The sequence below is a fragment of the Rhamphochromis sp. 'chilingali' genome (assembly GCF_963969265.1).
Source record: "Rhamphochromis sp. 'chilingali' genome assembly, chromosome: 21".
In the NCBI taxonomy this organism is placed as follows: Eukaryota; Metazoa; Chordata; class Actinopteri; order Cichliformes; family Cichlidae; genus Rhamphochromis; species Rhamphochromis sp. 'chilingali'.
Window position 1 is genome coordinate 7,441,790 of NC_137949.1, and position 27,085 is coordinate 7,468,874.

The 27,085-nt window shown below is 38.9% G+C and overlaps 1 protein-coding gene across 1 annotated transcript; it reads right to left on the reverse strand.

Moving 5' to 3' along the window:
• Window positions 1-139: 139 nt before the first annotated feature.
• On the reverse strand, window positions 140-25,450 carry LOC308389101 (uncharacterized protein). Its single transcript, XM_080870254.1, has 7 exons — window positions 23,829-25,450; window positions 18,046-18,092; window positions 16,357-16,467; window positions 15,505-15,618; window positions 15,230-15,383; window positions 14,061-14,221; window positions 140-13,967 (listed from the first exon to the last, which is right to left on the reverse strand). Exons 1-7 carry the CDS (start codon window positions 23,884-23,886, stop codon window positions 654-656), a joined length of 13,959 nt encoding a protein of 4,652 aa, XP_080726380.1. The 5' UTR covers window positions 23,887-25,450; the 3' UTR covers window positions 140-653.
• Window positions 25,451-27,085: the final 1,635 nt, after the last annotated feature.

The following is a 27,085-nucleotide window of genomic DNA, read 5'->3' on the forward strand; positions in this document are numbered from 1 at the left end:
CAGCTTTGCATTGCTATTGTCTCTTTACATTTTAGCTACAGCGACAACAGTATCTTGGTGCAATACGTACATATTCTTTGTTCTATCTTAACTGCATTATGCTATTGTAGTTTGTATATACTGTAAGCGTTATAGTGAAATTACTGTAAACACAATTTGGAATGTCAGTAAAATAAATTGATTTTTGCATCAGTCTCAAACAGTCAGAAATTTTAGTTGACGGCACTGGTGATTATCATTTTGTAAAGTACACACACAAGTAAATTAGTCAATAGTGAAAAACTGCAAAATGAGTTTTAGAGATTTTGGTAAGCAAAAGTCAAACATTCTGCATCTTGAGCAAGGATATTTGCTAAGGCCTTGCTACAATTTGAAGTAAGGACACAGTTATACACATTGTTAGTATCTTCAACAGACTGTCAGCGTGAATTACAGGAATGCATATTTCTTTTGTAGGTCAGCATCATAGCACAGCACATCACCATCATGTTGTAATGCCTGAACACTGACAGATTGTTCTCTGTGATCGGTAAGTTAAACATGCTAACTTCCTTTCCCAGTTTCCAGCATGTTTTCATTCACTTGTCTCCTCTGACATTCAGGTCTAGGCAAAGAGAAATAGTATCTTTACACATGAATTATTTCCAGTTGCCTCACTTCTCAGCATCGTCAAAGAACCTCATTTTCTCAGAGTGCACAGAGTCTCTCAGTCGCTGTATAGATGACGCTGTCTCACCAGAGATGGGCTCAGAAGAGTCAAATACATGAGTAATTTGTTTGGTTATAACAATTGTCTCTCTGCTTTCACTTCTTTCAGTTGAGGTTTTCGTCACTAAGTGCCTCTCAAACACCGCTCTGTTGCCACTGTCTGAGCCTTCCACAGTCCATGATGTAGTTTCATTAGCTTCTGATTTTAAGGGAAGGCCTTCAGCTAATTCAGCTTCAATATCAGTTAGTAACTGGGCATGCTGTGCTTCTGGGGTTGCTTGTATATTTGTTGTAATGACGTGTAGTTTTCCCGATTCCAATCTGCACGTGTCTTCTGATGACGATGATATTCCAGAGGACAGAATAGTGATTTTCTCCGGTAAGTTAGGCTGAACTGAGATCAGTTCAGTCCTCGTGGCCGAAGTAAAGATGTTACTGTGTGTCTCTTCAAGCTCAGTAGCAACATTTGGATCAGAATATTTGACAGTTACCTTTGTTGGGGAAGATATGGATGGGCCAACATGCTCACTTGTGACTGCAGAACTTATATCAGCGAAGGCATCCGATGATTGGACAGAAAAGGTGGGGCTAATTTCCTCGTCCCCCATTCCCCCTACTGGACTCTTTTCATCCTTTTGTTCACATTTCTCAGGAGCACTGGGGGCTTCTGAAGGGGAAGACAGGCCAAACTTAGGAAATTTAAACCAACCTGTCCTCTCGGGACTCTTGGAAATATCTTGTATGGTACTTGCTCCTTTTTCCTTTGCTTCTAATTGCTTTCCAGCATGTTCGCCTATTTCTTGAACTTCTTTTGAGACTACAAGATTTTCTTCAACTTGGTCTGCTTTTGGAACATCAAATTCAACATCAATAGTCTTTAGGATCTCACCAAATGATGTCAGAATCATTTTTGGTGATTTACTTTCTCCTTTTGTTTCAACTTCCATTTCCAGTTGAGCTTCTTTATCTTCTATTTCAGCAGGAAGCTGTTCCTCTTCAGGTTTAGACTTTGAGAAGCTAAGCCTGGGCATTTTAAAAGATGGTAGTTTGAATTTACTTGGTGATGGAAGACCCACAACATCAGTCTCAGTCTTGGGTGTTTCGGATTCTGATATTATACCTTTGGAATAATCCATTTTAATATTAACAATCGAATCTTTGTCGGTGACAGAAATATCCTCCTTAGGTTTAGATCCATGAATGTCAATTACTTTTCCTGTTTTGGGTGCTTCCATGGTAACGTCAAAGGAAGCACTGCTAAATTTTGGCATTTTCAGTGGTGAAATTTTTTCTTTTAAAGGGGATCCTTCAGCATCTTTTGATTTTGCTTTTGTCTCAGAAGACTTGATTCCCAAACTAGATGAAGATTGTTTGACTTCTTCTGAGATTTTGACCTCTGCTTTTATTTCTGGCCGTTTGCTGTCAACATTGTTTATTGATGATTTTAAATCCACTTCAGGTCCTTTTGGTTTTGTTTGTACAATGCCTAAATTTGGGAACTTAAATGGGCTTCCTTGCCCAGCTTCTTTCTCAGGAGCTTTAATTTCCATTTCAGGTTGTTTAACTTTTATTTCTCCCTCTGAAACAGAAACATCAGCTTGTGGAAGCTCATCACTTAACTCCGATTCTTTAATACTTGACTTTGAAAAAGAAAATCTCGGAAGTGAAAATTTAGGTTTTTTCAAGTTTGTTTCAGTTTCTTCAGCAGGTGGTTCTTCCATTGAAGGTCCTTTGATTTCAGCTTCTGCTAGACAGACTTCTGTTTTGCTTGATATAATCTCAGCTTTGGGTGTTTCAATTTTGACATCAATAGCTGGGGCCTTATCGGCTGTCCTTGAAAAGGAAAATTTTGGAAATGTCCAACTTGGTCGTTTTGACTTGACTTCGGCCTCAATTGTAGGTGTTTCCGGTAATGAAGTAGAACCCTCAGTTTCTTTGCCTTCAATATGGAGTAGTTTGATGTCAGCTGTTACCTCTGGTAAGGAAATATCAACATCTTTCTTTGATAAACTTAAATCTGTTTCAGGACTTTTAACTTTGGTCATTGAGATGGCCAGATTTGGCATTTTAAACTTGCTTCCAGATATCTCACCTCCTTTAGCTTTCACATCTACAGCTAAACCTTCAGAGTCAATGCCGGGTGCTGCATCAATTTTAATTCCTTTATTCACATCACTTACTTCCATACTGAACTCATTGTCAGGTTGTTTGACTATATCACCTTGCAGAAAAATAACATCAGTTTTTGGGAGACTGATATCGACTTCAGGGTCTTTTACACTTTGCTTGGAAAATGAAAATTTTGGCAATGAAAATCTTGGCTTTTTCAATTTAGCCTCAAGGTTTGTATCGGTTCCCCCCTCTATGATAATATGTGAGGATTCTTTAAGGTCGGTATCTGGAAGATGTACATCTGTTTTGACTTCTGGTAGTATGACATCAACTCCGGGAACATCAATGCTGATGTCTTCCTCAGGGGCCTTACCAGCTTTGTCAGCTTTGGCTTTTGGAACTGTAACATCTACATCTTTCTTCGATAAGCTTAAATCAATGTCAGGCCCTTTTGTTTGAGGGAAAGACAATCCAAGACTTGGCAGTTTGAACTTACTTCCTTTTACTTCATGTTCATATCCACTGGTTTTCAAGGAGATTGAAGGTTCTTTTAATTCAGTGCTGGGTACTGCAACGCCAACTTCAAGAACCTCTTCAGGAATCTCAATATCAGCACCATCTATTTTCATACCTTTGTCCATATCCGGTGCCTCTGCTGTTGAACTTGTGACACCAACTCCAAATTTTGGAATTTGGAATGTTGGCATCTTAAACTTTGATGGTGATCCTTTCTTTCCCTTTGTTTCAATCTTTATCTCAGGAGGTTCAATTCCAACTTCAACAGAAGGTTTTTCAATTTCAACATCAGGGAGCTTGACTTCAGCTTTGGCTTCTGGAAGTGTAACATCTACATCTTTCTTTGATAAACTTAAATCAATGTCAGGCCCTTTTGTTTGAGGGACAGACAATCCAAGACTTGGCAGTTTGAACTTACTTCCTTTTCCTTCATGTTCAGCTCCTGCAGTTTTCAGGGTGAGTGAAGGTTCTTTGAATTCAGTGCTGGGTGCTGCAATGTTGACTTCAAGAACCTCCTCAGGGATACTAATATCACCACCATCTACTTTAACATCTGTGTCCAAATCAGGTACTTTTGCTGTGGCACTTGGGATACCAATGCCAAATTTGGGTAATTTGAATGTAGGCATCTTAAATTTTGATGGTGATCCTTTTTTATCTTTTGTCTCAACTTTGAACTCAGGAGCTTCAATTTCCACTTCAACAGAAGGTTTCTCTACTTCAACATCAGGGAGTTTGATTTCAGCTTTAGCTTCTGGAAGTGTAACATCTACGTCTGTCTTCGATAAGCTTAAATCAATGTCAGGCCCTTTGGTTTGAGGGACAGACAATCCAAGACTTGGCAGTTTGAACTTACTTCCTTTTCCTTCATGTTCAGATCCACTGGTCTTCAAGGAGATTGAAGGTTCTTTTAATTCAGTGCTGGGTGCTGCAATGTTAACTTCAAGAACCTCTTCAGGAATCTCAATATCAACACCATCTATTTTCATACCATTCCTCATATCCGGTGCCTCTGCTGTTGAACTTGTGACACCAACTCCAAATTTTGGCAGTTGGAATGTTGGCATCTTAAACTTTGATGGTGATCCTTTCTTTCCCTTTGTTTCAATCTTTATCTCAGGAGGTTCAATTCCAACTTCAACAGAAGGTTTTTCAATTTCAACATCAGGGAGTTTGACTTCAGCTTTGGCTTCTGGAAGTGTAACATCTACATCTTTCTTTGATAAACTTAAATCGATATCTGGTCCTTTGGCTTGAGGGACAGACAATCCAAGACTTGGCAGTTTGAACTTACTTCCTTTGCCTTCATGTTCAGCTCCTGCAGTTTTCAGGGTGAGTGAAGGTTCTTTGAATTCAGTGCTGGGTGCTGCTATGTTAACTTCAAGAACCTCTTCAGGGATACTAATATCACCACCATCTACTTTAACATCCGTGTCCAAATCAGGTACTTTTGCTGTACCACTTGGGATACCAATGCCAAATCTGGGTAATTTGAATGTAGGCATCTTAAATTTTGATGGTGATCCTTTTTTATCTTTTGTCTCAACTTTGAACTCAGGAGCTTCAATTTCCACTTCAACAGAAGGTTTCTCTACTTCAACATCAGGGAGTTTGACTTCAGCTTTGGCTTCTGGAAGTGTAACATGCACATCTTTCTTCGATAAGCTTAAATCAATGTCAGGCCCTTTGGTTTTTAGGACAGACAATCCAAGACTTGGCAGTGTGAACTTACTTCCTTTTCCTTCATGTTCAGATCCACTGGTTTTCAAGGAGATTGAAGGTTCTTTTAATTCAGTGCTGGGTGCTGCAACGCCAACTTCAAGAACCTCTTCAGGAATCTTAATATCAGCACCATCTATTTTTATGCCTTTGTCCATATCCGGTACCTCTGCTGTTGCATTTGTGACACCCACTCCAAATTTTGGAATTTGGAATGTTGGCATCTTAAACTTTGATGGTGATCCTTTCTTTCCCTTTGTTTCTGTCTTTATCTCAGGAGCTTCAATTTCCACTTCAACACAAGGTTTTTCAATTTCAACATCACGGAGTTTGACTTCAGCTTTGGCTTCTGGAAGTGTAACATCAACATCTTTCTTCGATAAACTTAAATCGATATCTGGTCCTTTGGCTTGAGGGACAGACAATCCAAGACTTGGCAGTTTGAACTTACTTCCTTTTCCTTCATGTTCAGCTCCTGCAGTTTTCAGGGTGAGTGAAGGTTCTTTGAATTCAGTGCTGGGTGCTGCTATGTTGACTTCAAGAACCTCTTCAGGGATACTAATATCACCACCATCTACTTTAACATCTGTGTCCAAATCAGGTACTTTTGCTGTACCACTTGGGATACCAATGCCAAATCTGGGTAATTTGAATGTAGGCATCTTAAATTTTGATGGTGATCCTTTTTTATCTTTTGTCTCAACTTTGAACTCAGGAGCTTCAATTTCAACAGAAGGTTTCTCTACTTCAACATCAGGGAGTTTGACTTCAGCTTTAGCTTCTGGAAGTGCAGCATCTACATCTTTCTTCGTTAAGCTTAAATCAATGTCAGGCCCTTTGGTTTTTGCGACAGACAATCCAAGACTTGGCAGTTTGAACTTACTTCCTTTTCCTTCATGTTCAGATCCACTGGTTTTCAAGGAGATTGAAGGTTCTTTTAATTCAGTGCTGGGTGCTGCAACGCCAACTTCAAGAACCTCTTCAGGAATCTCAATATCAGCACCATCTATTTTTATGCCTTTGTCCATATCCGGTACCTCTGCTGTTGCACTTGTGACACCCACTCCAAATTTTGGAATTTGGAATGTTGGCATCTTAAACTTTGATGGTGATCCTTTCTTTCCCTTTGTTTCAATCTTTATCTCAGGAGCTTCAATTTCCACTTCAACAGAAGGTTTTTCAATTTCAACATCACGGAGTTTGACTTCAGCTTTGGCTTCTGGAAGTGTAACATCAACATCTTTCTTTGATAAACTTAAATTGATATCTGGTCCTTTGGCTTGAGGGACAGACAATCCAAGACTTGGCAGTTTGAACTTACTTCCTTTTCCTTCATGTTCAGCTCCTGTAGTTTTCAGGGTGAGTGAAGGTTCTTTGAATTCAGTGCTGGGTGCTGCTATGTTAACTTTAAGAACCTCTTCAGGGATACTCATATCACCACCATCTACTTTAACATCCGTGTCCAAATCAGGTACTTTTGCTGTGGCACTTGGGATACCAATGCCAAATCTAGGTAATTTGAATGTAGGCATCTTAAACTTTGATGGTGATCCTTTTTTATCTTTTGTCTCAACTTTGAACTCAGGAGCTTCAATTTCCACTTCAACAGAAGGTTTCTCTACTTCAACATCAGGGAGTTTGACTTCAGCTTTAGCTTCTGGAAGTGCAGCATCTACATCTTTCTTCGTTAAGCTTAAATCAATGTCAGGCCCTTTGGTTTTTGCGACAGACAATCCAAGACTTGGCAGTGTGAACTTACTTCCTTTTCCTTCATGTTCAGATCCACTGGTTTTCAAGGAGATTGAAGGTTCTTTTAATTCAGTGCTGGGTGCTGCAACGCCAACTTCAAGAACCTCTTCAGGAATCTTAATATCAGCACCATCTATTTTTATGCCTTTGTCCATATCCGGTACCTCTGCTGTTGCACTTGTGACACCCACTCCAAATTTTGGAATTTGGAATGTTGGCATCTTAAACTTTGATGGTGATCCTTTCTTTCCCTTTGTTTCAATCTTTATCTCAGGAGCTTCAATTTCCACTTCAACAGAAGGTTTCTCTACTTCAACATCAGGGAGTTTGACTTCAGCTTTAGCTTCTGGAAGTGCAGCATCTACATCTTTCTTTGATAAGCTTAAATCAATGTCAGGCCCTTTGGTTTGAGGGACAGACAATCCAAGACTTGGCAGTTTGAACTTACTTCCTTTTCCTTCATGTTCAGATCCACTGGTTTTCAAGGAGATTGAAGGTTCTTTTAATTCAGTGCTGGGTGCTGCAATGTTAACTTCAAGAACCTCTTCAGGAATCTCAATATCAGCACCATCTATTTTTATGCCTTTCTCCATATCCGGTACCTCTGCTGTTGCACTTGTGACACCCACTCCAAATTTTGGCAATTGGAATGTTGGCATCTTAAACTTTGATGGTGATCCTTTCTTTCCCTTTGTTTCAATCTTTATCTCAGGAGCTTCAATTTCCACTTCAACAGAAGGTTTTTCAACTTCAACATCAGGGAGCTTGACTTCAGCTTTGGCTTCTGGAAGTGTAATATCTACATCTTTCTTTGATAAACTTAAATCGATATCTGGTCCTTTGGCTTGAGGGACAGACAATCCAAGACCTGGCAGTTTGAACTTACTTCCTTTTCCTTCATGTTCAGCTCCTGTAGTTTTCAGGGTGAGTGAAGGTTCTTTGAATTCAGTGCTGGGTGCTGCTATGTTAACTTCAAGAACCTCTTTAGGTATACTAATATCAGCTCCTTCTACTTTAACATCTGTGTCCAAATCAGGTACTTTTGCTGTACCACTTGGGATACCAATGCCAAATCTGGGTAATTTGAATGTAGGCATCTTAAATTTTGATGGTGATCCTTTTTTATCTTTTGTCTCAACTTTGAACTCAGGAGCTTCAATTTCCACTTCAACAGAAGGTTTCTCTACTTCAACATCAGGGAGTTTGATTTCAGCTTTAGCTTCTGGAAGTGTAACATGCACGTCTTTCTTCGATAAGCTTAAATCAATGTCAGGCCCTTTGGTTTTTGGGACAGACAATCCAAGACTTGGCAGTGTGAACTTACTTCCTTTTCCTTCATGTTCATATCCACTGGTTTTCAAGGAGATTGAAGGTTCTTTTAATTCAGTGCTGGGTGCTGCAACGCCAACTTCAAGAACCTCTTCAGGAATCTTAATATCAGCACCATCTATTTTTATGCCTTTGTCCATATCCGGTACCTCTGCTGTTGCACTTGTGACACCCACTCCAAATTTTGGAATTTGGAATGTTGGCATCTTAAACTTTGATGGTGATCCTTTCTTTCCCTTTGTTTCAATCTTTATCTCAGGAGCTTCAATTTCCACTTCAACAGAAGGTTTCTCTACTTCAACATCAGGGAGTTTGACTTCAGCTTTATCTTCTTGAAGTGTAACTTTTACGTCTTTCTTCGATAAGCTTAAATCAATGTCAGACCCTTTTGTTTTTGGGACAGACAATCCAAGACTTGGCAGTTTGAACTTACTTCCTTTTCCTTCATGTTCAGCTCCTGCAGTTTTCAGGGTGAGTGAAGGTTCTTTGAATTCAGTGCTGGGTGCTGCTATGTTAACTTCAAGAACCTCTTCAGGAATCTCAATATCAGCACCATCTATTTTTATGCCTTTCTCCATATCCGGTACCTCTGCTGTTGTACTTGTGATACCCACTCCAAATTTTGGCAGTTGGAATGTTGGCATCTTAAACTTTGATGGTGATCCTTTCTTTCCCTTTGTTTCAATCTTTATCTCAGGAGCTTCAATTTCCACTTCAACAGAAGATTTTTCAATTTCAACATCACGGAGTTTGACTTCAGCGTTGGCTTCTGGAAGTGTAACTTCTACGTCTTTCTCTGATAAACTTAAATCAATGTCAGGTCCCTTGGCTTGAGGGACAGACAATCCAAGACTTGGCAGTTTGAACTTACTTCCTTTGCCTTCATGTTCAGCTCCTGCAGTTTTCAGGGTGAGTGAAGGTTCTTTGAATTCAGTGCTGGGTGCTGCAATGTTGACTTCAAGAACCTCCTCAGGGATACTAATATCACCACCATCTACTTTAACATCTGTGTCCAAATCAGGTACTTTTGCTGTGGCACTTGGGATACCAATGCCAAATCTGGGTAATTTGAATGTAGGCATCTTAAATTTTGATGGTGATCCTTTTTTATCTTTTGTCTCAACTTTGAACTCAGGAGCTTCAATTTCCACTTCAACAGAAGGTTTCTCTACTTCAACATCACGGAGTTTGACTTCAGCGTTGGCTTCTGGAAGTGTAACTTCTACGTCTTTCTCTGATAAACTTAAATCAATGTCAGGTCCCTTGGCTTGAGGGACAGACAATCCAAGACTTGGCAGTTTGAACTTACTTCCTTTGCCTTCACGTTCAGCTCCTGTAGTTTTCAGGGTGAGTGAAGGTTCTTTGAATTCAGTGCTGGGTGCTGCTATGTTAACTTCAAGAACCTCTTCAGGGATACTAATATCACCACCATCTATTTTTATGCCTTTGTCCATATCCGGTACCTCTGCTGTTGCACTTGTGTCACGGGCACCAAATTTGGGTAATTTGAATGTTGGCATCTTAAACTTTGATGGTGATCCTTTTTTGTCTTTTGTCTCAACTTTGAACTCAGGAGCTTCAGTTTCCACTTCCATATCAGGGAGTGTGACTTTAGCTTTAGCTTCTGGAAGTGTAACATCTACATCTTTCTTTGATAAGCTTAAATCAGTGTCAGGTCCTTTTCTTTTTGGGACAGACAATCCAAGACTTGGCAGCTTGAACTTACTTCCTTTTCCATCATATTCAGATTCACTGGTTTCCAAGGAGATTGGAAGTTCTTTCAATTCAGTGCTGGGTGCTGCAATGTTAACTTCAAGAACCTCTTCAGGAATCTCAATATCAGCACCTTCTATTTTGATACCTTTCTCCATATCCGGTACCTCTGCTGTTGCACTTGTGATACCAATGCCAAATTTGGGTAATTGGAATGGAGGCATCTTAAACTTTGATGGTGATCCTTTCTTGTCTTTTGTCTCAACTTTGAACTCAGGAGCTTCAATTTCAGTTTCAACAGAAGGTTTCTCTACTTCAACATCATGGAGCTTGACTTCAGCTGTAGCTTCTGGAAGTGTAATATGTACGTCTTGCTTTGATGAGCTTAAATCAATGTCAGGCGCTTTGTCTTGATGGACAGAAAATCCAAGACTTGGCAGTTTGAACTTACTTCCTTTTACTTCATGTTCATATCCACTGGTTTTCAAGGAGATTGAAGGCTCTTTCAATTCAGTGCTGGGTGCTGCTATGTTAACTTCAAGAACCTCTTCGGGGATACTAATATCAGCACCATCTATTTTGATACATTTGTCCATATCCGGTACTTTTGCTGTTGCACTTGTGATACCAATGCCAAGTTTTGGTAAGTGGAATGTTGGCATCTTAACCTTTGATAGTGATTCTTTTTTTTCCTTAGTCTCAATTTTCATTTCAACCTCAGCAGAATTTTTTTCAACTTCAACATCAGGGAGTTTGACTTCAGCTTCTGGAAGAGTAATATCTATGCTTTTCTTTGAAGAATTTAAATCAAAGTCCGGTCCTTTTGTTTGAGGGACAGAAAATCCAAGACTTGGCAATTTGAACTTACTTCCTTTGCCTTCATGTTCTTTTAATTCAATGCTGGGTGCTGCTATGTTCACTTCAAGAACCTGTTCAGGGATACCAATATCAGCACCTTCTGTTTTGATACCTGTGTCCAAATCAGGTATTTCTGTTGTGGCACTTGGGATACCAACTCCAAATTTTGGTAGTTTGAATGTGGGCATCTTAAATTTTGAAAGTGAGTTCTCATTGTCCTTTGTCAGATCTTCAATATCAGGATCTTCGGTTTCCATTTGAGCAGAGGGTTTTTTACGTTCAGCATCAGTTTTGGCTTCTTCAAGTGTTTCATCTACATCTCTCTTCAATAAGTTAAAATCAACTTCTGGTCCTTTTACTTTTGGCATTGTTATTCCAAATTTTGGCAATTTGAACTTGCTTTCATGTACTTCAGTTTCATCTCCAGTCTTTTCCTGGGGAAAGAAAGCTTCTGCACTCCCAAGACTTACATTGATTTTAGTTTTAATTCCAGTCTGTGGTTTGACATCAACTGTTTTCACATCAATAGATGATCCCACAATATCAGTATTTGGTGTTGGAATGTTAACATTGACACCTTCAGTTGATTTCAGCTGTGTTTCACAAATTTCAATGTCTTTTAATTTATCATGTACTTCATGACTGGTGTTGGCCACAGGAGATCCAAATTTAGGTAGCTTGAACGTTGGCATCTTAAATTTTGATGGTGATTCGTCTACATACTTTTCTACAACTTTCATTTCAGGAGCTCTAATTTCGGCATCAGAGGGTTTCACCTTCCGTTTTGTTTCTGACAGTTTCATATCTTCATTTTTCTCTGATGCACTGAAGTCAAATTCAGACCCTTTTATTTTCGGCATTGCAATTCCTAACTTTGGCATCTTGAACTTGCCTCCTTGCCTATCAAAATCACCTTCTGCCCGAGGATGTTTTATTTCCTGGTCATATTTTTCTGCCTCCATTATTCGTTCTGCAATACAAACATCTACACTTCCAAGTGTAACGTCGGTCTCAGGCGGTGGTGTCACAGCTACACCTTTCTTTGATAGACTTGAATCCGTTTTTATTCCTTTCGCCCTTGGCATGGAGATACCAACATTTGGCACTTTAAACTTGCTACCCTTTCCCTCTCTTTCAAGAGTTTTTGTCTCAGCTTCATCAGTGTTTATAGGCTTATCTCCATCGGGCACATTTACACTGATGTATGTAGTAATAGCTCCAAATTGAGGCAATTTAACTGCATGCTCTTCAGTTTCTGCACTTTTTGCCAGGGAAATATCCACGTTTGTTTTTGACTCAAGATTTACATCAAAACCTGTAAGCCTAATGCCATTGTCCTTTTTGGCTGGTGAACCATCTACTGAGTCAATGTATTCAATGCTATCGAGTTCAGGAATCACAACCTCACATACAACTCCTTCACTCTGCCCCTTTTCTTTTTTAATTTCATCTTTTGATGTCGTTACTTCTCGGAGGAATTCAGCTTTTTCTCCTTTTGTTGTGTCCCCTTTTTGCTGAAAGATATTTTGTTTTGGCAAGACAATTCCAATATTAGGGATTCTTATGTCTGGCATTGCTATCCCAAAGCTAGGCACTGTCATCTTTGCCTTCTTTGATTTCTTATCTGATTCATATTCAGAGTTGATACCCTCTGTTCCTCGTGTTTCATCAGCCACATGTGCCTGAAGACTAGATACTTTCTCTAAACTTTCCTTTCCTGGTATTATAATATCTTCTCTTTTATAGGTCCCAGTTTTAATCTCTTTGCTGCTTTGTTTTTTCTTAGTTTCATGTTCCTTATAAGTTTTTACTGTTGTTTCAGTTAAAAGATCCTCTGAGGTTAATTGCCCGGTTGTGATCTGTGACAGCTTAACTGTAGTCTTGGAAATTTCTAGAGAAGAAGTTGTGTCAAACTTTGTAAGACTTGCTCCATGCTTTGTTTTGGTGTCTACCACTTTTGTAGGCGTTTTCACTGATATTCTTTGAGCATTTGCATCTATCACAGTAATTTCTTCTGGAATAGGCATGCCAGATGTATCAACTTTAGGCAGCTTATAGCCAGGCAATTTAGAAACTGCCTCTTTCACACTGTCAACATCAATTGACAGTTGCACAGTTTCCGCTTGAAATTCTCCATTCTGTCCTGTATAATTTACCTTAGGTTCTTTAATTCTTTTTGCTCTCGTCTTCACAGACTTATCCTCCATACCTGGTATCTCAATCTCTTCCCGTTTGGGAAGTTGGGTTCTGAAATCACTGCTTTTTGCCAGTCTCTTATAAGGATCATCTGTGATTTCCTCAGCACCAACGTCACCCAAACTGAGTTTCGTCAGTTTGACAGTTTCCCCTGTTCTTCTGTCTTCGTGTTTTTCTTGGATTTCTTTGCCTTTCTGCCTTTTTGCTTCACTTTTCTGTGGATTTTTTTGTGAAACTGCAACATCAGATAAATCATGTTCCACCTTAGCATAAAGACGAGGATCTTCTGTGTGTGACTCAAAGTTTGGGATTAAGTCAGATTTTTCATTTTCAGGATGATCAGCTAAGTCAAAACTTGCCCCTAGTGTTTTTAGCCTTTTTGGTGACGATTTTGCTTTTGCTTCTTTCTTGTGTGATTTATCCTTCCCCAGAATTTTCATTTTTAATTCAGACCTTTCTTTCTTCTTTTTTTTCCCCTCAGGGGACTTGATAAGAGAGGGGCTTTCTTGATCTGCTAGAGCCACAGTTAAATCTGCTGTTTTCAAAGTGCTATCTATACTGATAAGTTCCACCTTATGTTGAATAGGTTGAGCTTCACGGACCGTTAGATTGGTTTCTTCAAGTTGCACATCTTTCATTACTTTCAGATCTTTTTTCACATAGGCTTCAGGCATTTCTCCTGAGGGGCTTTCAAGGCACTCAGGTGAAAGCATATCAGATTCTTGTGTGTGGTGAGTGTCACCACTGATCTGTCCAGTTTGCACATCTGTGTCCTGCTCCTCAGATGAACTTATCCGGCCTCTCTTTGTCAGACCAGGTAGTTTTATTTTATGCTTTTTCTTGTATTTGAGAGCATCCTGAGTTTTTATTGGTGACTCTGTGTCGCTTGTTGTTGGGCTGAGTTCAAGCTTTCTTTGTTCCTCAGCCTCTGAGGAACTGTGAGACCTTGTAAAACGTGATTTTCGCCCTTTTCCAAAGGATGAAAACTTGGGCCACGAAATGCGAGCTTCTCCGCGTCTTTTAGTTTTTCCTTGTTCTCTCATCTGTGGAGTGTGGAGGTCTTCTTCCTGTTAAGAAGCATAAAAATTAAAGGTAAGTCGTTACTAACAAATAAAAATAACTAACAAAGAGTTTGAGCAGACAACTTTGAGAATAGTTACAGGTATAACGTCAGATTCGATGGCTGGTTCGGTCTCTGTGATCTCTGGCTTGCGCTTCAAGCAAAGCTTCAGTTTATATGCCTGAGCATGCTCCAGAATCTGAATGGCATCCTCATATGACATGTTGTCAAAATACACAGTGGCACTCAAAATCTGATCACCTGTGTAGACAAGACAAAATATTTCAAAAGGACTTTGATGAGCAGACTTTTAAGTCCCATTTTTAGTTGATAAAAATTGAAGTGTTCAATAAAAAAATCAAATAAAGAATAACATTAACATTTGCTTGTGTTCAACGTACAGTGCTAAAAAAATTATAGTAACACTTTGAAAACACATAAGATCTCAATGGGAGGAAAAAAATCATGCTGGATATCGACGCTGATAAGAACTGGGTAATGTGTTAGGAATGAATGGCCTCATCATTTGATTGAAATAAAAATTATCAACTTACAAGGGGCTGAATTCAAAAAGCAGACTAGTCCATTTTGCCAAAATTTCATTGCAGCAGCTCAAAATGACAGCCAGTTGTAGTTGGGTGTCATTTTGTGCTTGAATTCATGCATGACAAATTCAGGCAATGCTTCCAGTGAGACAACAGATGGTGTCCTGGGGGATCTCCTTCCAAATCTGGACCAAGGCATTACCAGGTTCCTACAACGGGGTAGCATTGTATGGACCGAAACATAACATCCCAGAGGTGTTCTGTTGAATTTAGGTCAGATGAGTGTAGGAACCAGTCAATGGTATCAATTCATTCATCCTCCAGGTACCATTGCCTACAAGGAGGAACCCAGGATCTCGGTTGCCTCAACCTGTAAAACATTCCTGTTTTGTCGCACCATTGCCCTTCTAGTGTACCTGTTGTTGATTTCATTAGCACCAAAGCAGCTGAAACTGATTAGCAAGCCCCTCTGCTACATATCTGACCACGTCAGTATCCCAGCAGTTTGACTGACTTGATGTTTTACTCTTATTAAAAGTGTTCCTTTAATTTTTTGAGCAGTGTAATTGTCAATTGAATATTGCAAATTAAAAATTCTACAATAGCATAACATAAAATCAAGTAGAATACAGAATGTAATAATACATAGTAATGTAATGTAATAATATAGAGACTTTAAACCTATAATAATTTTAATGAGACAAATTTTTAGCCGCAGGTTTACCTTCTTTCAGTTTTAGATTTTTGGAGGCTGGTGACTCTGGCACTACTTCCTTAATGAAAATCCCTTCTTTTCCCCCTCCACCATAAATGAGACCCTCTGCACATCCATCTTTGGCCGTTTTCACTATCACCTCAGATTCAGGGCTCTCAGCTTCCTGCCAGTGCAAAAAAAGGACAGTCATTTTACCTTTAGCACTGATTTTTTTTTTCTGCAGTTGCATAGCTTGAAAGGATTTACAAATGCAGTACACAGAGGAAAAGCTAGAAATGTCTCACCTTGAGTTTACTCATCTTTGGAGTAGAGCGCTTTTCAAACATGGACCCAAGCCCAGACTTTTTAGCTTTCTTTCCAGTCCCACTTTTGTGGCGTGGGTCATGCTCTGCTTCACACTAAAAGGAGTTTAAGAGGAGCAAAGGGGTTTAAAAAGTAATCTTATAATACTCAGATCAGGAGGGTACATTCATTTATACAGGGGAGTAGCCAAGTTATTGCAATATTATACAATGCAGAGCTCATCTTGGACCACACATTAGCACACAAATCTGTAAAGAGAAATAAGTAATAGAAAGTAAGTAATAGAACAACTAATAAAAACACAATGTTATCTTTCACAGTTTCTACATTTTCATGTGGATGCTGTCCAGAAACAGTCTTCTTCAGTTTCACCTTTTTTTTTTGTCATTTCAGGACATGCAGCCGTGTGAGTATAACTGAGTCGAATACACAAACTTCTTTCTTTCAGTCACAAGTTTGTTTTTCTAACTTCATTTATTTTTTGGCCTGAAAAATAGACCGTTGACTTACACGCAGACTATTCAATAACTGTGAGTTTACATGCAGTGAAGTAGCAGCGTTATAATTTCCCAGCTGAGGTGAAGAATTAAAAGAAAGCCAGTTATTTCTGCCAGAGAAGCCTGATTTTTTTGGACATGGTTGTATTGTAAACAATGTTCTGTTCTATTGTCTTAACTGGATTTTCAAGACTAAACAAGCTAAAAGTTTGGGGGGGGGGGGGGCTGAGCTTGGTTCATGCCAAGTGCTTACTCATATGGGATCGAGTGATGTTGTAGGACCTTAAAACATGAAGCGCACACGTAACTTAAAATATGTGTGGTGTTTCTCTGTACCTCTTTATCACTGTCACTGTATTTTTCAGTCTCAGGATACTCCTCAACTGGAGATGACCCTTGTGGGCGTGGTCTCTCACTCTCTGCGAACTGAGATGGCTCATCACACATCTGCATGGACATAAGGTCAGTAAACATGAAAACAAACCTGTTTTCATCATCACCCCTAAGAAATTTCATATCATTTCATTTGGATATTATCAAGCCTAGAAAGCATCTATTTTCTTGAGCTGCATATAAAATGTTTTCTTATTAAAACTCATGCAGCTGCACCTGCAGCATAAACAACAAAAAAAAAAGATATGGAGGAAAATTGGATCCCAGATAGTGCGATAGCACCTTGTTTAGCCAAAAGCATCACTGACTGGGTGTTTAGCTATTTGGCATTTAAAAACTGTCACATTATTGGTGTGTTTCCTGAGATGGCAGCGTTGGCTAGTCTGTCAGGCCAACACTTTGAGCAAAATACTGTGTGCATGTGTACTTTGTGTGTGTGTGTGTGTGTGTGTGTGTGTGTGTGTGTGTGTGTGTGTGTGTGTGTGTGTGTGTGTGTGTGTGTGTGTGTGTGTGTGTGTGAGAATGAAGTGTAGATTCTCATTTTCATCATCCATCATCCAAACCAGAATTAACCAAAAGTTGTTGTTTTTCAGCTGCTAGCCCATGATCGGTGACAGCCTTGTTTATATTAGACTGATGTGATCATTTTTCAGTGCAGCACAAATATTAGTCAGCCAATCTGTATAAATACTATACACTGATTTGTACAAATTTCTTCTCTGATAAAAAGTGTAAGTTGTAATGGGTTGTTGTTATTTGCCTATCTGTGCAAAGTCTCCATTAGCACTAAGTCTTGTCTCTATTTGCTTTGCTGTAAAGTTAAAATAACTGTTGTTCAGTATTTATTAGCTCAGACTCCAACATCAACATCATAATCTATCAATCAAACATGGTGGATCCAGTTTTAAGGCACAGGAATATGTGACCGCCTTCAAACAGAAACTGAACTGTTGATCACTTTGGTGATCTAGACGCGTTACTTCATACAGTCTGTTGTCACTGTATAATACAAAATCCTAAAAACATATGACAACGTTGAGAACGTACAGTAGATTTCCTTCTATGGAATGAAACATTTCAGCTGTTTGTTGGTGAAAATGTGCTAAATATGGAAAAGGGGGATTAAAATGAAAAGAAAAATATAAAAACAGGACAAAAACAGTAAGGACATAATACACACATCTGTAAATGTAAAATTTTATAGTCTGAAGTATATGAACTATTGATTTAACAGCTTTAATGTTATTATTCCACAGTGTTGATGACCCAGTAGGACCACCTACTCCCTTGTCACTCATTCACAGTGACACATTTACTTACACAATATAATGCCCTCATGTTATGTTATGTTATGTTATGTTATGTTATGTTATGTTATGTTGTGACAGTTTTTCCCTCCGGTTTCAAAAATTTGAAGGAATACTGACACATGGAAAGATGTCGGTATTCATGTTGAAAAAATCAACATCATTATATAAAGCTGCACTAAAGTGGACAATATCACCAGCTGCAGATGGCTCAAATTAATAATGAATGAAATGAAGTCACAGCACAAAACTTACAGTAACTAACAAAGAAATGAAATGAAGAAAAAACAAGCATGTCACTTTGTGTCACAGTAAATTCACTTACTGAGTCCTCTGTGGCAGGCTCTGGGCCTTGCAACCGTCGCCCAGGTCCTGTTCAGAAAAAAAAAAACCCACAACAACATAGTATCTGATATGACATCTGTGTATTGCAATACTTTAAACGTAAACTGTTGACCTCTAATGCTTCATTTTCTGCATGCACAAGTTTATTGCGTAAATATTTTGCATATTAACCCCTAAATAAATAGAAAATCGCATTAAGTGATTTTAGTCCTGTCACACAGCAGCTAAACAAAGTCTGTCCTGTTACTACAAAACCTCAAATATGTCATGCAAAAAGGCACCTGGCAAAAAAATCACACTCCTCCGTTTACAAAAACAGCAAATAAAATGCACTGAACACGATTCATAATATTGAAATTTATTTAATTGTAGCAGATTATACAGTAATGTGCAAAAGTCTTGAGCCACCTTTCATTTCTTTACATTTTGATAGGAACATGTGAAATAGCTGCAGAGATCCATTGAAACTTGTATAAACATATATTGGAAATACAGTATAAAAGGAAAAAACAGATGTGTGTACAATCCTAATGCATATGAATATTTGGGATGACCACCTTTACTCTTAAACATAGCTTGAAATATCCTCTGACAGGTGTCAGAAAAACATGATGTGTTTTTGTAACAAAGTGCCTAAAGAACTGATTCTTTGCTAAGTATCAAGACACTGGTTCATCTCTTGAGTTGGGTCCCTTTTCATAATTGAATAAGTCATAGGTCAGTGTTAAGTGGCTTTAAAAGACATGTTAAAAGACAATTAAAAGACACGCCCCTGAAAATGTTCAGATATAAAAACATAAAAATGAAAAATATAAAAAAATAGGGATGATTCAAGAGGGATCACTGTCCTTTGTCCTCTGTCCTCTATTCGTATGAAAACGACACCATGTAAAAGTAGCTCACACTTGTGTTTTATAATCCTTTTGTTGTATGAATAAAAAAAAATACAGAAATGATTTGCACAAAGACAAAGCATAAGACTTCCACCCAGTCTGACCCCTGGCAGTTGTTTTGAGGCTCGGAGACTCTGGAGCCGATGATTAGACTATTTAGAGTTCTTCCTGGCAATAATTCCCTCCAGGGAGCTGCTGCCTCTGTTAAGTGATCCACTGTATTGACCCACAGATTGGACTTTGCAACCTCTCAGCTTAGCCCATCAAGGCTGCCAAAAAGGGAAAGTCTGACTCCAAATTAATCAAGTTACCAGATTATAATTATTACCTGCTCTATTCAAGTTAATTCCTTTTTAAATAAACCATTCGTTAACGTTATTTTGAGAGTTCCTTTGTTTCAGGGATGTTGTACATTTAAAACAAGGCTTGTCGAGTGGAGAATTACACAGGCATACAGTATGATTTCTGTAGTTTTATAGTATTGTTGACTAAAAAATATAAGTACTGATAAAAAAAAAGTACTGTCAGTAGAACTTAAAGTTGAATAAATTAATGCTACATGGACAAACAAATCATTTTCATTGCAGGAATAACGCTGGTCTAGGTGCTTTAGGTGTTTTATTTGGGCATAGCTGATATGTTGCAGGACAAAACCTCAAAAAACACTAAACTGTGGCTAAATTTGGAGCTCAAAAAACCATAATGAAAGTGTCAACTTCATTAGTGCAAACACCGCATCGTAATTTACAAGCAAAAGTCTTATTTGAAGCAAAAACAAATTATTGTAGTAAGTTTTCTTTTAAAGCCATCAATGAAAAACAGAATGACTTAAAATAACAGAAATATGTGCAACATTTGGCCTGTGTATATGGTAGATCCATATAGTTTCTCAACTCACCATCACACTGACACCCCACCCGCTGCATTACAGTAATGTATGTCATGTGAAGAGCTCTCACAGCCTGTGTAAGTGCATTAGAAGAAAGTTCGGGCAAGAGAGTGATGGTTTAAAAACCTCTTACTGCATCAGGATGTGTTGCTGCCTCAAGGTTAAGCCTTCAAGACAGTTTAAGAGCAATGAAAAGACAATCCAGCTCAGCTTTTTTTCACGTCTGATAAAGTCATTGTGGATTCATGTGATTAGAAATAGCATAAGAGGACATTTATCAACATATATCTATTCATCTCAAAAGATTTTCTCTGTGAACTCAGTGAGTGAGCACAACACAGTCTAGACATGTTAAAAAACATAAAAATGTGAGAGTCCTTACAGCCGCCTACACCATTACCTGAAATAGCGAGTGAAAGAGAAGAATCCTTCTCATGCACTCATCAACATCCTTCTCTTTCAGACCAGGTCTGACTGGCAAAAATAGTAAAGATTTTCCCATGATGTTACAGCAAGCAGCTGACCTACCTTAAGCTGCTGTTTGCTGAACTCCTGAACGTAAACTGTGTCAGTAAGAAAAGCTCCAAACTGCTCTTAACCATTCCTGGTGTGAGTGTGGCTGCTGAAGTGGATAAAATGATTTCTTCAGCCTAAGACGGACAAAGGAGGCGGGACACTTTAAGGTCGCAGTCACACCTTTCCTCAAGTTGTGTCACTCTATATTGTTTTCCAAGAACCCCCAAGACAACTTTGGTTCAGAGATTTAACTCTTTGCATGTTACTCAGAGAAAAAAGGAGATTTTGAGAATATGTAATGCACTAACTCTATGTAGACCATTTGTACTTTAATAAACTTAATTTACGTTTCATTGCTAATCATCGAAGAGCTACGAAATAGATCCTGAAGATTAAGATTTGTTTATTGACACTGCATGATGTATACAAAAAAATCACAATTCTGTAAATATGTAAGAGCACATTACGCAGGTAGAAATTGTAAATAAATTAATAACAGTGATAAGTATTAAACTGCAAGGTGTAAGTTCAGTTTGGTCAGAGCTGTGGGTTAAAAAAAAACTGACAAATCAGAAGAATTAGTTAAAGTAGTTAAAAGAGTTACTAAGTAGATTCTTGATAAGTTCTTATTGAGTCTTTTCTGTAAACAAACCTAAGCACAAACACATTAAAGATCCATTAATCACTGAAGCCTCTGTAAACAGATTTTTGGGTAAAGACATAAAAGAGCTCCCATTGCTGTGGCACAGCTAATTTTAAGTTTTGCAGTACCTGAAGTTTCCATCTAGTGCCATCCATCATCGGGCAACCAGTTTAGGTCTGATACTTTCTGAACAGCTAATAGAAGGACTGCCTTTTAACCTTGACTGCAGTTTGATTGTAGTGCTAATCAACAGATGATAGCACACAAACATGTAAAACTGGGATGGTAAACAGAGGATGCTTGCTTAGCATCATCATCTAATTGTCTTTGTGAGCATCATGTGTTACACTAGAAGTAAGCTTTATACACATCCTTAACTTACATCCTTAATATACAGCCTTTAGGTGCCAGCATGGCTAGACCCTGGTGCTGTTATTATACAGAAACACAGTGATGGTGTTGTGGAGTATTTGATCTGGATTTTCATCCACAGTTAAAACTGTAACTCACTGTGGATGGTGTGCGATGTGTTTGTGCATTGTACACTACGGGGGGACTGAAATAACAGATTGATACATTCCTTATGTTATTCACCACTTAAGGTGGATGTTCTTTATTCCCGCCTCTGCTACGGGCACTGCACTCTTAGAAACTCCTTTCCCACATATTCACCGAACATTTGCAACTAAACATGTCAAAATAAAATCAGAGAGCACAGTTTTTATTTTTTGTTTGACTTATCAGAAGTTAGAGGAAAGCAAAGCCTAATGTTTCAATCTGACTTTCTATTATATTTTTCAGATTCAAAGCACCCTCCATAGATGAGTAAGCCGTTTGTGGTGCAGAACCTGCATGATTTGGTGCTGGATTTGGGTGTGGCTGATCTCTGCGGGCTCAGGCCGGCGTGTCTGCTTTCAAGCAACACTGATGTGTGAGCACTTAAACTAAATAATGCAATGCAATGGCATATAAACCTACATATTCTTGTTTATGTGGGTAAAGATTCAAATAAGATCGTAAACAAAAATCTAAACTGTAGAATTGCATTGCAAATCCTAACTGTATCGTGTTGTATTGTCCTCAGCTCATCTCTTACATAACCACCCTCTGCTCTACTTTGTGTTTCCTGTTTTAAAAGCTCCCTGAAGTCTTCACTAAACTAATATAAAGTAATACAGCTCATTATTTGTGCTCCTGGATTTGGATTCCTCTCCGTTTTTGTTTGTTTTTTTCCTGTGCAACAGTCAGACACAAGCTCCTTTTAGTTGGAAGCAGTTTGCTGGGATCCAAAATATAATAGGATTTTAGTCAAGGGAGGGAAAAAAAGCTGAATTAGATTTTCTGCATGGATTATATTAACATGAGACTCCAAAGCGCATGCTTTCAATCTATTAATCTGCTTCAAACTTACAGCGAGTTTCGTCACAGCTCTGGAATTTGCATCCTAATCTGCCCGTGTTCCCACGACATGCTGTTAAACAAAAATAAACATGGGAACAGTCCACACATATTAAAAATGAATTTGTCCAACTCAGGCGTGATACTCCATAATGGATCAGGATTGTTCGTTTTGGCTTCCAGTGTCTTGTTGATCAGCCACTTATCCGGATAACTTCCTCCCTGTCTCTCTTTTTTTATTTCTCTCTCTCTTTGACCTTGAGCGTTGCCTGAAGCTTCTCAAAGCAAAACAAACCTCGCATCATTTTGAGGGAGATTTAATTCAGAGTAGAGATGGAAGTAAATGAGGAGAACTGTGGGAAATAGAAAGGGGGAGCAGTAATGTGATGTTTCATGCTCCTTTTTACAGCAAGCATCAGCTGAGCCCTTAACTCATCATTTTTCAAGACAGTAAGGAATGTCTTCACCGTGTAATCGTGGATGTCCACTAATGAAAAACACAGATTTCCTGTTTATTATGAACACATTTTTCATAATTAGGCCGATAGAAACTTCAGATAAGCGTGCTTATCGTTTTCTCCTGACCCTGAATATCTGATCAGCCTTTTATGTTGCTGAAACTCATTACACTGTTTGACTTTTTGCAGCCTTGGTAAGAACACCTTCCCTAATTATGCTTGTAAGGCACATTTTAAGAAGAAAGTCCGTGCACCAGAAAACATCCACTCAACTCAAAACACAGAATGACTCATACATGTTGCAAATGTGTAACAGGGTTATTTCCTACAAAATGTTAATTTAAAAATATTTCACATGTGCACATAAACTATATATGGTCCAAGCCCACTAACCCTGACCCAAACAAATTTATATCTGGTTCATTTAAACTCCAAATGGTAACAAAGTTAGTAGGAAAAAGGATGCAAGATTAAATTATACAGAGCTGTTGGATTCATTTTTCATCACAGATATTCCTGGGAATTTTGGGCATGTTTTTTGTAGACATTTCAGTGTTTGTTCGTTTTTTTATTTCAGTCTAAGTTGTCATGTTTCTATTTTTAACCCTGATTTGCTGAACTGCCACGGTAAAAATATCAGGTCTGTTTGCCTTTCAGGCTGCGCTTCAAACAGAGCAGGAGAGAAACGCAGAGCTGCCTGACATCCTCTCGATGATGACATCTTCAAACACTCCCCTGCGCTCTGCAGACACACCCAGCAACACAGCTCAGCATCAGCACCAACCGCCTTACACTCGCTCACTGCCTCTCTCCATCACACGCACGCACGCAAACAAAATCTCTCCCACTGCACTACTGAACCCTGCTGCTCAATCGGCGAATTGCTCTGGGGAGAACGGGCTAAGTCATACGGAGAAAAAACAAGGGGGGGAGGAGAGCAGAGAGCGTAAAGATAACGATACCCACTCGTCCCAGAGGAGGCAGCGTGCCAGTTGGGAAAGGCCAGGTGGAAACAGTCGCACATGATGGCAGCGGGGGTGGCGGAGAGATCGGCGGAGACGAGGTCCAAGACTGGGCAGGAAGCGGGAACGGACGGAGGGATGGCGGCAGCAGTGAAGGATTAGGCAGGTGTTGCTGCTGCTTCTTCACCCCCCGTCTTGTCCTCGTGTAGGTCAGCCAGTCGCAGCGCAGTGAGGGATGAGTTGCAGAAATAACCAGAGACAGAAGAGAGTGAGAGAGCTTCTCCTGCAGTCTCCACAGAGTGAAGGAAACTACTTCGTCTGCCCCGTAAACATGGACCTCCAGCGCAGCACACTAACTTAATTATGGGAGGAGCTGCCCCCCTCCCTCAACAAACACACATCCACGCGCATCCCTCGGTTCTCCTTCTCCTTCTACTCCTCCTCTTCCTCTTTCTCTTTTTCCGCTGTCCTCTGGTCAGTGTGTCATTGATTGGCCTAATCTGACAAGGACCATCACGATGTTAGTTTCTGGTTCCAGCAATAACAGGGGGGGTCATACAGTTGCCAGGGAGCCATAACTGAATTAAAACCCCTTTTTGTGGACAGGAAACTGTAGAGTTTAAAGCAGAACATAGTAGCATGTAGCCAAAGTCTGTCATGTTGGTCTGCCAGGCTGATAAACTGTGGATGAGAGGTCGGAACAAGCTGTAAATAGATCACAGGAGACATTTACAGGACTGATTATTCAAGTGATAAATTCAATTAAGAATTGAATATGAGACAAATTCAATCACTAGCTGTGCAGCTGCTATTTTTTTCTTGTGATTTCTTAGTATAATATTGTGCAAAAGCACTGAGTCAAACCTCATTTCTTTATATTTTGCTTATAAGGAGACAGACTTTATTTCTTATTTTTTAAAAGTGGTCTTGAGAAATCGTTCAACCACTAGGGGTCAGGCTGAGTGGAAGTCCCAGCTGTCTGCTCAGAACATCCAAACACAAATAAATACGGAGGCTTGGTTTGTGTAGTGTGACTTTAATTGATTCAAACAACAAAGCGATTATAAAAAACGTCTAAATTTATTTCTTATATTTTCCACTGGTCTTGAGTAATAGTTCTCTGATCTTTTTCAAGGTTTTATAAATACTTTCCACTCATTTTTCACTCATCAGTTTTTGTAACTGACTATTTTCAGATTAATGTTTTGGGGATTTTTTTTATTAAGCCACTTAGCACTGACCCATGAGTCATTCGAGCATAAAAACTGGCACCTAATGGCACTCCTTGTTGTTCGGCTCACTCCTTTAGCCAGACAACTTAGCAAAGAAACAATTTTAAATTGTATCTTTAAACACTTTGTTACTTGCAGCCTGTCATAAAAACACAATTTGTTCCCATTTCTTTAGTAGAATCTGTGAAGGATATCAAAGGTAACACAGTTTTCCCAAAAAGCTATTAGCTGGAAACTTGGCATTATGTGCAGTGTGTCCTGAGGAATCTAGAAAAACAGAGGACACCTAGAAAAACAATATAAGGAAAGAAATCCAGGAAAGCACTGACACAGGACCTGTAGTTGATCGAGCCACTGTTTACTAAAGCCTCATCAGAAATGGCCTCAGTTGAAGTGTAGCTTCAAATGAGGCCAGTCTTAAAGGAAGGGAAACACTGAGAAAAGGCTAAGGTATGCAAAATTATACAAGAACTGTAAATCACTGAAAACCAGTGACAACGGGTCTTATGGAGTGATAAATCCAAACTTGAAATTTTGGTGTTTGGGATCTTGTCAAAATTTATGAAATCATGAATGCAAAAAAGTATCATGCTGAAAAGAAAATGAGAAGAAATGACAAGAAAGCTGCCTAAAAATAAAGCTGCTCATACCTAATATTCACTTTCATGATCGTTAGAATTTCACAAACTCTGTTTTTGCCTTTCATACTGTATTTGCATGTATATTTTCACGTTTCAATAAACTGCTGCATCTGTTTCCCATTTTTCTAGAAAATAAATAAGGATTGGCTCAAGACCTTTTCTGTATTTTATTTTTGTACAACATCGAGTCCCTAGTCAACTTATAATAATAACTAAGCACACATTCCAGAAATGATAGGAATGAGATGTGGCTGTAAGAATCTGGAATTGAAATGCATGGAAACAAAAGCAGAGTGAAAGGAGAAAATCCTTTTTAAAACCTTATCTTGAGCCAAACTGGCAAACCTTTGAACCAGTTCTTATCAGACTGGTGATGCTATACATGCAGCGCTTATGTCCTGGTGACTACTGGAATTGCACCTAATGAGGTTCATGCTTCAAAATAACTACCAATGTAAAACTTGTTCTTGGAGGACTTTGAGCATCCTCTGATTGATGTTTCTAAAATGTTTTAAGATTGAAAAATGTGAGCTCTGGAAATATAAAGCCCCCCTTTATCATTTGTCATGTTATTAATTATAAGGATGACAGTGCAAAAGCATGAGAATTACATAAATTAGGAAGGAAACTTGTTGGGTTTATCTAGGCACAAACCCCACTGGAACACGAGACACTCAATAACTGCACGGGCTGACTTCCCTCGCGAGCCACAAAGACAAAGAGCTTTGTGGCTCGTGAGGGAAGTCAGCCCAGGCCTTCACCTGTACTTAGCCAACTTCGACTGATTCCTACGCTACAGCCCTTTTTATTGTCAGCAAGCAATCATTCATCAATATGCAATTACAAATACATGTGACATTCTTAAGCAGGCATATCTGAACAACATCAGTGTCTATATTCTGTGTGCGGGGGTGTGTGTGCAGGTGCATGTGTGTGTGTGTATTTCCAGCTATACCATACATAGACATACAACCTTTCAATGAACTTAAACTGTGTGTATGAGGTATGCAGAAAACCAGAAGTAAGCGTCTCGCTAAATGATAAGAACAGGAACTTGCAATAGGTCATGTCTCAGTCGAACATTTAATGTTGTGAAACTGCGCTTTTAGAACAGAGCAGTGTATTTCCTAAAGCTATAATGGAAATTATAACGTCGAGGCTGCTTCCTCTCACCTCATGGTACACAAGTGCACACAGAATCTTATCAGACCTAATAAGGATATGATTTTTTATCAGCATACAGATGATTATATATTTCTAAGCATCAATGATTCTATGTTTCTAAGCATCAATGATTATATGTTTCTTTTTTCTTTTTTTTATAACTTTTTATTTATCATTTTACAGTATGGGAATACAAAACTTAAGGTCAGCATGGGAGACATTCA